Below are 12,356 nucleotides of genomic sequence, written 5' to 3'. Positions count from 1 at the left end.
ACTGAGTAGATATAATATCAAAGTTCATAACACATTAAAATTCGTCTTTGGGATAAGTTCTTTCCCACCAGCTACGATGAACAGTAAAAACCCAAAAGAGGAGGGGTCTGAATAATAATTAGACCAACCACGCTTTGCATATTGCCTTTATTTTGCAGAAAATGCTTCCTGCTGATTGTCTTTGGCTACTTTGACAAAAGAAACATATAAAACAATGGTAGGCTTAACAGTACAAGAGATTAGCTACATATGCTCAAAATTAAACACATTCTAGTGGGCAGAGCAGTCAAATTTCAAATTCAACTAAAATCTGCTGTCCTCAGCTATGACTTTATTTCTGTCTTTAACAGCTCGATTCTAACTACCTGAAAGCAACAAGGAAGAGAATTAAGAGTGTGCTTTTTATCTCTCTAAAGTAGGCCCAATGGAGTTTGCAAATTCTAGCGAGCCAAAGTCACCTAGACGCTGCATGGGAAACAAACGAAAGGTTTCTGGACTCTGGCAAACAATTTTGACTGGCTCGTGGGGAGCTGGGCCAGAGGCATGGTTTCCATCCCGGCTTCACCCGGTGGCACATAAACCCCTTGGGACAGCAACACCGCTACTGTGGGTGGCCGCAAAGGGGGGTGGGACCCTCGCCAGAGGGCAGAGCTTGTGTTCCTCCTCCCATCTCAAAACGAAGTCAGTCCGGCTTTATTCCCCTCCTGTGACCCGAGAGACTGCCATTTCTGTGCCAAGTGGACCGACCCAATCCACACAGGTCGCCAGGACACAAGGCCACTGCAAGGCCCGGCCGGATTCACAGGGAAGGCGGAGACACGGGCGTCCATGAGGCCACGAGCCGGCCCTGGGCGGAGGCGTCATACTGGCTGTCGGGAATGTCTGTGGCCGTGGCGGCCCCTTCGTACAGCGGGGACCCTGAGGCGGAGGACGCTGGTGCCGCGTGGGCGAGGGGCGCGTAGTGCGCAGGGGAGCCGCGGAAGAACTGGGCTCCCAGCCCGCTGGACGGCCCGGCCGGCTGCGAGCCGGGAGTGATGGCGCCGTTGCTCACGGACCACAGGCTGGGGTACTGGCTGCAAGGAAACAAAGCAACGCAGGGACCTCAGGCCGGGAAGCGGCTGACGCCCAGCCACAGGCGGGCAGGACCCATGCTAAAGGTCCCAGCCCCGATGGCTGCATCACATCATTTTTACAAACAGGGCATTGTCCCCACGTTATTAAGTGACTAACAACCACGTTCTGGGGTGTATAAGAGTTATTGTCACATCTAGTAACAAAATCATCAGGAAGAAGGCTAAAAAGAGTATTGACGTATACAGGGCCAGGCGCGGTGGCTCATGCCTGTAATTCTAGCACTCTGGGAGGCCGAAGAGGGAGGATCCTTTGAGCGCAGGAGTTTGAGACCATCCTGAGCAAGAGTGAGACCCCGTCTCTACTAAAAATTGGAAGAAATTAGCTGGCCAACTAAAAACATATATAGAAAAAGTTAGCCGGGCATGGTGGTGCATGCCTGTAGTCCCAGCTACTCGGGAGGCTGAGGCAGGAGGATTGCTTGAGCCCAGGAGTTTGAGGTTGCTGTGAGCTAGGCTGATGCCACAGCACTCACTCTAGCCTGGGCAACAGAGTGAGACTCTGTCTCAAAAAAATATATATATAAAAAGATAGCGAAGAAATAATTACTGGAAAAAAAGAATATATATATATATTCTTTATATATATAAATATATAAGAATATATATAAGAAATAAATATAAATATAAAAATAAAATATGTATATATAGAGAGAGAGTATTCACGTATACAGAGCTTACAGCAGGGGCTACGAGGCTACCTCACAAGAGACTCCAGACCAGTAGTTCTGCGCCACCGTTCAGAATATGCAATTCTCACATGCGCTCAACGCAAGCTTCAGAAAATGAGCTTAAGCATCTGTTTCTAACTGCCACCCCCACTCCCACCGCAGCAATTCCTGTGATCGAGACAAGAGGTTGCTAAACACTGCGCGGTGAAGGGCGTTCCTCAGAGCAACCCCAGCGCGGACACCACTCCCTGCATTCGGTCCCATCCAGGGGACAGGTGCGTTAGCAGGGAGCAGCGCAGAAAGAACGCACCTGGGAGTCCGGTCAGGAAGTCCCAGTTCTGCGTTTCATTACCTGTGTCACTTGAGACTTAGCGCTAACTGAGACTACTTTTGAGGATTTGGTTCCCAATGTATAAAATGAGCAAGTTAGAATAGCAATGAGTACTAAATCCTGCAGTCTAAGCACATAGCCATGAACAGTATTGAACTACGGTACAATTTTATTTTGGGGAAAAAAATCCTTAAGGGTCTTTCGATAAGGGAATAACAAGACCTTACTTATATTGCTATACTGCTTTACCAAGCCTTGTCCCATAGTTCAATTGCATTTGACCTTGTAAACCCTGAGTTAATCAAAGATGACTATTTTTTCCCATTTTAAAGATGGAAAGTCTCAGGCTCTGAGTTGCCCAATCAGAGCCAAACTGGAACCCTCATTTGGGGCTCGGTCAGCAGTTTGTACCCTGCAGCTCATCCGACTGGATCGAGGCTTCGCAAGGGAGGCTCTCTGAGCCACCGAAAAGTCGGCTCGCCTGTGCACTGCTTGCTTCATTTCTAACAGCAGACGACTAGATTCTTATTACAGAGAAATTGCTTTCTAGACAAGAGGAATTGAGATCTTAGATATACTGTGAATTCTAGACAATCAAGTGCATTGCCTTTGAGGTCAAGATCAAGATCATTTGATGCCAGGCTTGCTCTGCTAAGAGCTAACAATTTGACCCACATTTAATATCTTTGGAACGTTTTCCTCAGTAGAAAGCGAGAGTTGACTTCTAGCTTTGCTACTTTACATTCTTGTATTAATCCAATAAAGAAGTATAATACATTTACCAACCTACTTGATTTTGAAGCCCTTCTTCTTCTACATAATTTGCAAGTTAATAAAATAACCATAATTCTTTGCCAGTTACCCATCATATATGTTAAGGACTTTGATCCTATATCCACAGAAAAGCCAACAAACTTACTTCTTTAATTTAATAGCTCCTGCTGCAAAAGGTTCTGGAAACATTTCTTCAAACTATACCTACTGACCCCACAGCCCTACAAGAGACAGGCTGAGGCTGGGGTTATTTATTGTCTTCTTTTTATATTTGAGGAAATTGAGGCTCGGAGAGGATAGGAGACTTGTCTGTCATATAAACCAGTAAGTGGCACGGCCAGCATGCAGCCACGGGATTTGTTTTGGGACGGGATAGCCCAGCTCCCATTCCATAGGAGCTACAAGTTCCAAAGGAGCTACAAGTCCTCCCAGGGAACAGACTGCAAGGAAGAACCAGGCAGTCATGTGACCCGGGATCCCTGGGCAGAGCTAGCTAATGGTAGAAAAATGAAGACCCACCCGCCCACAGACATGGGGCAGAGGAAGGAATAAGGACCAACATGAATAGAGATAGCAGGAGGTTCCCAGGACGGTTTGGGTGGCTTCTGGGACAAGCGTACCTAGAGCCAGCAGAGGCACCGGCGTTGTGACCCACGGGGAGCATGCCGGTGTGGGCGGGCATGCCCAGGCTGGACCAGTTGTCGTGGGACTGCAGCATGGATAAACACGCAGACGAATTGTCAGAGTAGGCTGGGAGAGGTGAGAAAGTATAGTTATTGCACGGGGTCTTCCAAGAACAACAAAATGCATAAAATATCGTTAATTACTAGAACTACCCAACATTGAAAACAAAACGTACATGGGGTGGTAAATACAGAAAGCAAGTCATTAGCCTGCCTAATCAATCAGCTATCAAGGGCTGATGCTTATTGCCAAATGTATATAAGTGAAGACTTATTCCAGTAGACCCAAGTTTATCCTCCACCATCAGATCGTCAAATGCCCTACAGACACTGCCCTACTTCACTGGGTACAGTGCCTCTTTAAAATATATAGAAAACACTTTAGCCTGCTTTTTCCCCAAGGATTATTTCTTAAGAATAAGCTACAGAAACCATTACTCCTGGCAACGTTAGAAACGTGATCTTTTCGCTTCAGAGTCTAGTCTCTGTTGAGCACGTCTCGGGCACTATTTCCTTACCCAATAAGCTCTTTTCGTTACAAATCAGCTTTAATTGCTTAATTGTTTTATGGTGTTCTTTGGCTATTTTCCTCCTTTTGGAGCCAGACAAAATGAAGTCTAGACGTGCACAGTGTTAGAGAGAATGAGGCGAGGGCATCTTTATGGTCTGTCCCAGTGTTCATAACACGGGCGCACGCATGGCGGCCGCCGGGAGACTTGTTAAAGCGCAAATTGCCGGGCCACCCCGAGAGCCGCGAGCTTCTGATTCGGTTAAGTCTGGGGCTCGGCCCGTTGTCACTCGGTGCCGGTGCTCGGGTCCGGGAAACATACTTGGAAAATCACTGGTCTAGCCAGGAATTTTTGTGCCTGGCTGATCCAAAACCACCACTTTAGAGAGGTTCATAAAATACCCAGACCTGGGCGTTATGCCTGGAAATCGGCCCATAGCTCGGTGGAGAGGCCCAGTAATCTGCCGTCCTAAAACCCTTGAGCATGAGCTCTAAGGCACATGCACCACCGCAGGCTGCGGTCTGGGAGTGTCTGTGCTCCGGCCAGCTGCGATGCAGGCACGACATGAGGGTCTCCTCTTGGGCCACTAAGGAAGCTGGGGTGCGGGTTCCAGGAGAGGGTCTCCCTCCCTGGTTTCTGGCCCCCTGCAGCATGCCTTTCCCGAAGTGGTCTCCCTGCCACCCACCCACCGGCCCCGGCAGACGAAGACTTAGGACTTACTTGGAGAGCTGTTCCGATGCACGTAGGGGCTGGGGTATGGCGAGGACCGGTGGCTCCTCAGGGCGGGGTACCTTTCGCAGCCGTGCGTGGGGGGCAGGGGGAGGGGGCCTCCGAACTGAGCGTGGGGGTTGGCAGGTGGACAGAGGGAGCTGGTTCCAGGAATGAGCCACCCCCCTGCTGTGAGAAAAGAATGCTGAGCAACTGGCAATTGCCTCATTCCTCTTACTTCAAGGAGTAGGGAGCAGAGACCAGCACTGATGTGGGTCTTTTCCCCAGGAGACCCGAGGAGGCGAAGGATCCTCCGCGTCCAGCCCTGCTGCACAGCCTACAGCTCAAGGCACCGCAGGGCTTCCGCTCCACCCTTACAGGCACAGGTTAACCAAGGTTTCCAAACCTGCAGGGCACCTGAGCAGACCTGGGGAAACCCAAGCCACTTCCTTTTTTTTTTCAGAAGAGCCCCAGCCCCTCTGGCCCCAGCACCTGCCCCCCAGCGGCCCCAGCACCCCCAGCCAGGGTGCTGCTTGTGAGAGTTACTGCCCCCCAAGGCGCTTCCCCAGGGCAGGTCAGCCATCCTCCAGTTGTGAGACCGGAGCAGGAATACGACGCCAGACAGGCTGCGCGTGAAGACGGTGTAAAAGCAAAGGCAGAGAGGCGGGGGCGAGAGACACAGGGATATTCGTGTCCCATACCCTGCCTTCTGCTGCTGCCACTCACACCCAGACAGACCAGGAGCTGCAGTCCCACCTGCCTGCGTCTTTCCAAGACTGCCCTACCCTCCTCTAAAACTACAATTTCCTCTCCCTGCTTTTTTAACTTTTTTTTTTTTTTAACTCAGAAAAAACAACCCTTAACAGGACAACTGCTCTGCTTCCAATATCCAGACTACAAACGATTCTTCGGACAGCATGGAAATGAGGGAAGGGTGCAGATGTGCCCACGATGCGAGGGCCTGTCTCTTGCCAGGGCATTGGTTCACATTCCACTCTCAACTAGGGGGGGCTGTTCGATTTAAAAAACAAATATATATTCAGAACAGAACATGATTGTTTCAGGAAGGGTATGCCTTGCTGGTGCATCCAGCCCCCCAAGGCGACTAGCAAATTTAACTTTCCTACTACAGTGTCAGCTATTTAACACCACCCAGTCCCTTCGCCGGGTGGGGGACAGGTTATTCAAAGCCGTTTCTCCCAAGAGATGCGGCTACATCCCGCCTCTGCCTCGCGGAACTCCGGAAAGGAACTAGACTCCCTAGCCTATGAGCCACTGTTTCCACCGAAACCAGCAATCCCAGAACCAAAGTGGGCTAAGGAAAAAAATCCGTTTATAAGCATCACCTCAAAGATGGTCCTTCAGTTTTTAATCATTAACGAAAGCAGAACACGTCTCAAAGAGGATGCAGTGAGCTAGGTTCTCCTCTTGCCCGACACAGGAGAGTCTAAACACCCGCCAGGGCCCGGGTGATCCAACCCAGGCAGGGTTGCAGCTGCCTCAGAGCAAAACGGAAGGACCCGGGAGCATTCTCCCCCCCGGCTGGGCGGGCGTCCACCAACCGATTAGGGCAGAGGTCGGAGGCAGGCTGAAGACAGTTACACGACTTCAACAGCAGAGTGCCGCACAGTGCCACGTGCCTGGCGCAGCAGAAGGGCGATCTGCTCCCCAGCCACACCCAGACGCCCTGTCTGCTCCATCTCCACCTCCAGCTCTAGGTCAGCCTAGTCTCCTCCCAGCTCTCAGCAAGTCTAGACTCATAACCAGGTGCACAGGTGATGCAGAGGGAAACAAACCGTACATTGGGAGTACCCAGCTTGCTGGCTGTCTCCGGGTTCTTCCAGCATGTCTTTGTGATCGCTTCTGTGAAAAAAAAAAAAAAGTATTATCGAATTGTCAAAAAAGAGAAAATTCATAAAATAGTATGTGCAGCAATATTTCATCATTCTGCATACGTCTTTGCCCAAGGGTATGTAGAGTTAGAATTCTCTCACCTTTCCTTTGCATCAAGGAAAGCTTTTGCAAATGGATTGTATTTAATTTTAAGAGCTGTGATCTGAAAAACAAGAAATCGCATTTACTAGTATATTGCTCATTAGCCAGGAGATTTAATATGGCAGCAAGAAATTGAGAAACACCAGGACCACTTTTAAATTCTCAAGTATAATCAGGCTTCTTTCCAGATAGCTTTCTATCTAGGTCTGAAGTCGCTGAGTAATTGTAAAGAACAGCACATGTATGAGAAGTTTTAAATGCCAGTGCTCTGGGTGGGATTCACAATAAACTTAACCTACTACTGACGCCACGCGTATCACCAACAATAGCTCCAAAAATGGCTCGAAACATAAGCTTGGGTCTTCTTAGGAAATAATGATCTGGTGGTTCCAGTTTGTGGGCAGCCCTGACAACCTAACCAACAAATCGCAAACTTCTTAGACTTTGGGGTTAGACTAACAGGTACCTGATATCTAGCTGTGTCTTCACACTGCACAGGTTTGGGGGGGAATGCCCCTCACCCCTTTGGGAATATTTCCAATGGAAGGAGATTCCCTTCTCTCATGCACGTCTTGTTCTCAAGAAATTCTCATAGTACTTAACCTAAATGCTCTGTGCGCCTCTCCACTTTGAGCAAGCAGTAGATGTTTCTAGCTTTAGACACTTCTGTGGACAATTAAAAGGGAACAAAGATGCTTGAATGCAAACACTTTAAACTTTTCTCCCCTTGGCCTCCACTTCAAGCTGCAGTAAATTGGTCGAAAGGAGCAGTCTCACGCAGGCTGCCGGACACCATCTCCCTGTCGGGCCCCCTCACGCCCCTGCCCTCTGCCCCTCTCACCTCCTCGTTCTGATAGGCCGTCACCGCTATGAACTGGGTCTCAGGGAAGCAGTGGCTGGTGATCATGCGCTGCGGGGCCCCCACTCGCACGATGTGGATCCGGGGCTCGTACTTGTGCAAGGAGTTCAGCATGATCTGCGGGAGACAGACAGACGCGGGACTGGAGGCACAGTCCCACCTGAGACAGAACCGTCCACTCGTCCTGCTGTCAGGGAGAAAAATACGCCCAAGACGCAGGAAACCCTTCCCCTCCCAAGAAAGTGTCTTTACTGCCCAGGGCAGTGGGCTCCCCGTCAATGAGGTTAGTTTCCCTCTGGCGTTCTATACCCGCTGCTCCCACAGCTTGTTTGGAGAAGGGACGGAGATGCTACACGCCATTAAAAGCAATGAATGCCCATCACGAAACCCTTTGACCTTGTAGAGTAGGGCACTGAGGTGTCCCGGGAGGCTACGGACGCCTTTGAAAGCCTGTGCTTGTTTGCAACGTGCCAGGACCCGAGGTGTTCCGGGAACCATCCTGGACTAAAGAATGTTCTCTAGAAAAGGACAGATTTTGCAAGTTTGCTGAGACTTTCAGGCAGGGAGAGCACCGTAGTGCACGTGTGGCTTTACCGTGACTGTCTGCCATCAAGGCTGTACCTGCTCTACCGCTAGGAGAGTTGGGGGCTAGACACAAAAGTTCTGCACAGCTGGAGCCCCGCACTCTTCAGAGGTAAGGGCTCCGCTCCAGGTGGGTGCTGCCCGCGTCAGCTTCACACAAATGCAGGAAAGCCTTGACCCCCGAGGAGGCAGCGTTTCTCCAAGACAGGCGTCGACGCAGGGTCCCCTCCAACAGCAGAAAGGAGAAGGTGCAGAGCCCGCGGGCCTTGGCGGGCTCCGTCACACCTACCTGGCCCCCTCCGTTGAGCTTGTTGGTGAGCTTGACTTTGCTGAAGGAGACGGGCGCCTTCATCCAGTGGGCACCGAAGTTGGGCGAGTCAGGGTGGATGTAGACGCAGCTGGGCGCCTGCGGCTCGGGCTTGCCCCCCGGCACCCACTCTCCGTTCACGTACTTCCAGCGGTGGCTGTCGGCCGCCACGAAGTCCAGCAGGAAGGAGTACATGGCGTTGGGGTCCAGGCCAGACACGTTCACCTTCAGCACCGGGAACATCCTCCTGGAAGAGAAAGGCGGGCGCAGCAGGAGGACCCCGAATCGGACTCAATGGGCCGGAGGCTGACAGCTTGGCACAGAGGCTTCTAATATCGTGGGGCAAAGAGGAGCCCCCTTGGGAACGTGCAGAGGTGATGCCCAGGCTCCTCCCAGCCCCCCTAGGTCCCAGGCGCTCCACACTGTCCCCGCAGCCCGAGAGGCGGTGAGGGCGCAGCGCTGGATTGCAGCGCCCAGGCCGAAGCCCGCAGACCGACGCAAGTGAGGCGCGCCTCACGCGACCTGGAGTCGCCTCCAAGGTTCGGACCCGGGGGTTCGGACCATCCTCCTAGAGCTGCCACCGCGAAAGCCTCGGAAGAGTGACGGCTGTACATACACAGATGCTTACGACCCCAGGAAACCAGAAGTGCCCCTCCAGGAGAAAAAGTGTTCCGCAGGAGGGAACTGCCCGGGCCCCAGGGCTGCCGGGCGACCGAGCGAGTGGCGTGCCGGCTCGGAGCACGCACCTACCTGCCGTTCTTGGTCACGATCATCTCGTTGGTGAGCTCCTTGAAGCGCAGCCACAGCTCGCTCTCCTCCAGGCCCACGCGCAGCTCGCGCTCCGTGGGGTCGCCCTTCTCGCTGCCAGCCTGCAGCTCGCTCTCCACGGCGCTCAGCAGGTGGTCCACTCGGTACTGCAGGCTCTTCCCCGCGCTCTCGGTGCCGGGGGAGCTCATCCTCCCGCCCGCCCCCGCCCCAGCCCCAGCCCCAGCCCCACCGCCCCCAAGGTCTGACCGCTACCCGAGAGCCACCTTCACCCCTCTCGGCAGCCGCTTTCCGAGAAAAGGGGCTGCTCGCACCAAGACCTGCGACGGAGCCAGGTCCCAGAACAGACCCCGGAGGAGGGCGAGGACCAAGATCTGGGGGGAGGGGGCGGGGGAGAGGGATGGGGGAGGTTATTCCACTTGAACTCCCGCAAGGCGCGACTGGAGTAGGTCTCTGGGGAGAGAAATTCGGTGCCCTCCCCTAAATAGAGCCGGGGCGGCCGCGGAGGCGGGCGCGGCGGATTGGGCCGCGCACCCTTTGAAGTGGCGGGCAGCTGCCCATTGGCCGCGCGCGGCCATATCAGACCCGGCCGGGCGGGCCGGGAGGCCGGGGGCCAACAATGGGCTCCCGCGCGCCTGTTTCATGTAAATCCTGGGCCCCAGCCCTCCGAGCCCTGGCCCAGCCCCTACACCCCCGCCCTCCCCAAATGTTTGCACCTCCATCAAAGCGGCGGGGCGGGCCCGCGGGCCCCGGAGGAAGGAGGGAAGCGGGACGCCCGAGCCCGCCCCGGCCCGCACCTCCGCGAGCGCTGCCCCGCCGCCCGCGACTCTCGCCAACTCCCGTGCGTCGGTCCTCCTCGCTCTTCCAGCCAGCCCCGACCCGCCGCGGTGCCAGCCCGGAGTGTCCTCCGCGGCGCTCCCCTGCGCCGGGCCAGGTGCGCCTCCACTCCCCTCGGCGACGGCGCGCACCGCGGGCTTTAGGGCGAGCCGGGCTGCCTCATCCCGGTCGTGCGGATCTAGCTCCACGGAAGCCTCCAGTCGCGCGGGTTCCGGTTCACCTGTCTGCTCTCACCCTCGGCCCGCGGCGCCGCAGGTGGCGCAACCTCAGGACCCTGGACCAGCCCGCCCGGCGTCCCGCGTGCCCCGCGGCCCTCGCTCGTCTGGAAGAGGAAGCTCTGCGCGCAGAAATGGACGGATTGTTTTTTTTAAGATCCCTTTGGGAAATTTCTTCGCTCCCCATGGAAAAACAGGACTTTGGTGACGAGGTGTGCGTGCTCGGAGTGTGGCCCAGGAGTGTGTTTGGCTTCTGTTGTCTTGTTCTTGCTTTCGCAGGAGGGGGAGTGGGACCAGGTGGCCGGGCTGTGCCCCAGGAGCGGGACTCGGGCGCGGTGCCCCGCCGGCCGCAGCGCCAGGCGGTGTGGACAGCGCTGGTTTATTACCTTTCGGTGAGAACCTCCGCCAGGAAAGCGAAGGGAAGGTGACAATGAGCAGGAAATAGTTCAATGGGGTCTCTTTAAACAATGGCATTCCTCCTAAAATGAGAGCCCAGGAAGGGGGAAGGAAGCGGAAGCTCCGCGTCAAAGCCCTGGCATTGCTCTCCGAACGCTTTGCCTGTCTCTTTACCAAGCCCCCCACCCCCGCGATTCCAGCCTCAGTTTACCGGTTATCCTCGCGCACACCCCATCCCCACGCCCTCTGGAAAAAGCCAATGTCCCAGGTGGGGCAGCAGGTCAGAACAGCCCTGCGCCCTAGCAAGGGGCTCTGCGCGCCGGGCATAGAGTCTGCCCAGCGCCCGCCTCCCCCGCCGGCCCTGGGCCCGGCTCGCTCCGCCGCCGCCGGGAATCGACCGGGAAGCGCCAGCAGGGATTCCCCTTTCGGGATCCGGGGATCGAGCTGCCTCTGCCTTCCAGGGGGGCTTCCCTGAGCCTGCCGCCCCCCACCCCGGGGGAAGAGCTCGCACCCAGGGCTCCTGTCCGCCCTTTTCCGACTGGAAACTGCCGAGTTGGGAAGCTGGGGCACCTCGTCACTGTCCGCACGTGTTTCTTTCATCATCTAGGGTGCTCGGAAACCCCCTGGGGGCTGACCCGATGGGATCTTTTCCTTCTGGAAAGAGGCACCAAAAGGACCTCATTTGCTCCCGGCACCCGGGCCGTCCTGACGCGCCTTCCGCGGCTCAGCAAGCCCTGGGGCTGCGGGGGACAGCGTGCATGCCTGTCTCTGTCCCTAAAAGGCCATCTCTGCGGGCCGAGACCCCCGAGCCTCGGCACTTGGAATAAAGGGGAAACGTGGAGGGAGGTGCAGGAGGAACGAGGGTGGGATCGAGGCGGTTGGGGATCTCAAAACTCCCGCACCCTAGCGGAGCTTCTCCGCCGGCCCTGCACCCGAGGCGGCGCAGCCGCTCGCGCCCCGGCTCCGGTCGCTTTTCCCCTAGTCCGGAGGAGCTAAGGAAGCCTGGCAAGTGTAGCAGATCGCGCCAACAGTGTTCTCGATGGGAGGGTAGGGGCGCGGCCAAATAAAAATTGAACCCCGACAGAAAAGCACGTCTACACTCCAGAAAGCGCAAAAGACCCTCTCCAGTACTGAAGCGCATGGTGCGGAAGTTAACCCCCTGGCTGCGGAGCCGCAGGTCCCGGTCGCCCACCCAGCCTCACTGGGCAGGCAGTGCCTCTCCTCTGGCTGCCTCGCCGCTCTGGGGCTGATTTTCTGATCTTTGTTACCTGGTTCCCAGGACCAAGTCCACTCCCTCCCTCCGCCTTTTCAGCGAAAGCTGCAGTGCATGACAGTTTACAGCCAAAAACTTCCTCCAGCACAGCTATAAAGAATCCCCAGCTAATGACCATGTGCTCCCTCTGGAGGGAAGGGCCCGGGCACTTCCAGCTGTTTCTCTCCAAGGTCCTCTCGCCTTGGGAAGCCCTGCAGTGGGGAGCAATAGACAAAGGCCTGGGGCTGGGCCTCCAGCTTGCCAAAAAAATGACTTGGGAAATACTATGTAAAAAATCACACACACACACACACACACACACACACACACACACACACCATT

The 12,356-nt window shown here is 54.9% G+C and overlaps 1 protein-coding gene across 3 annotated transcripts; it reads right to left on the bottom strand.

The window, feature by feature from the left end:
• Positions 1–799: 799 nt before the first annotated feature.
• TBXT (T-box transcription factor T) lies at positions 800–9,505 on the bottom strand. 3 transcript variants are annotated; one of them, XM_076002715.1, is made up of 8 exons: positions 9,300–9,505; positions 8,532–8,796; positions 7,643–7,777; positions 6,801–6,862; positions 6,608–6,669; positions 4,819–4,995; positions 3,527–3,656; positions 800–1,073 (listed from the first exon to the last, which is right to left on the bottom strand). In XM_076002715.1, exons 1-8 carry the CDS (start codon positions 9,503–9,505, stop codon positions 800–802), a joined length of 1,311 nt encoding a protein of 436 aa, XP_075858830.1. The 3 variants fall into 3 exon arrangements, with proteins under 3 accessions (XP_075858830.1, XP_012632305.1, XP_012632306.1); XM_012776851.2 differs by having other exon boundaries at positions 4,819–4,992; XM_012776852.2 differs by lacking the exon at positions 4,819–4,995.
• Positions 9,506–12,356: the final 2,851 nt, after the last annotated feature.

Source organism: Microcebus murinus, chromosome 5 (assembly GCF_040939455.1).
Source record: "Microcebus murinus isolate Inina chromosome 5, M.murinus_Inina_mat1.0, whole genome shotgun sequence".
NCBI lineage: Eukaryota > Metazoa > Chordata > Mammalia > Primates > Cheirogaleidae > Microcebus > Microcebus murinus.
The sequence above is the reverse complement of the archived record's forward strand: the minus strand, read 5'-3'. Positions and strand labels throughout refer to the sequence as shown.

What these genes read in the sequence shown, in the direction of transcription:
- TBXT (XM_076002715.1), bottom strand. Translation starts at nt 9,505, where the DNA reads ATGAGCTCCCCCGGCACCGAGAGCGCGGGGAAGAGCCTGCAGTACCGA. An exon ending in AGCTCAACGGAGGGGGCCAG is followed by an intron (nt 7,778 to 8,531) that starts GTAGGTGTGACG and finishes TGTCTCCCGCAG; the next exon opens with ATCATGCTGAACTCCTTGCA. An exon ending in TTCCTTGATGCAAAGGAAAG is followed by an intron (nt 6,670 to 6,800) that starts GTGAGAGAATTC and finishes TTTTTTTCACAG; the next exon opens with AAGCGATCACAAAGACATGC.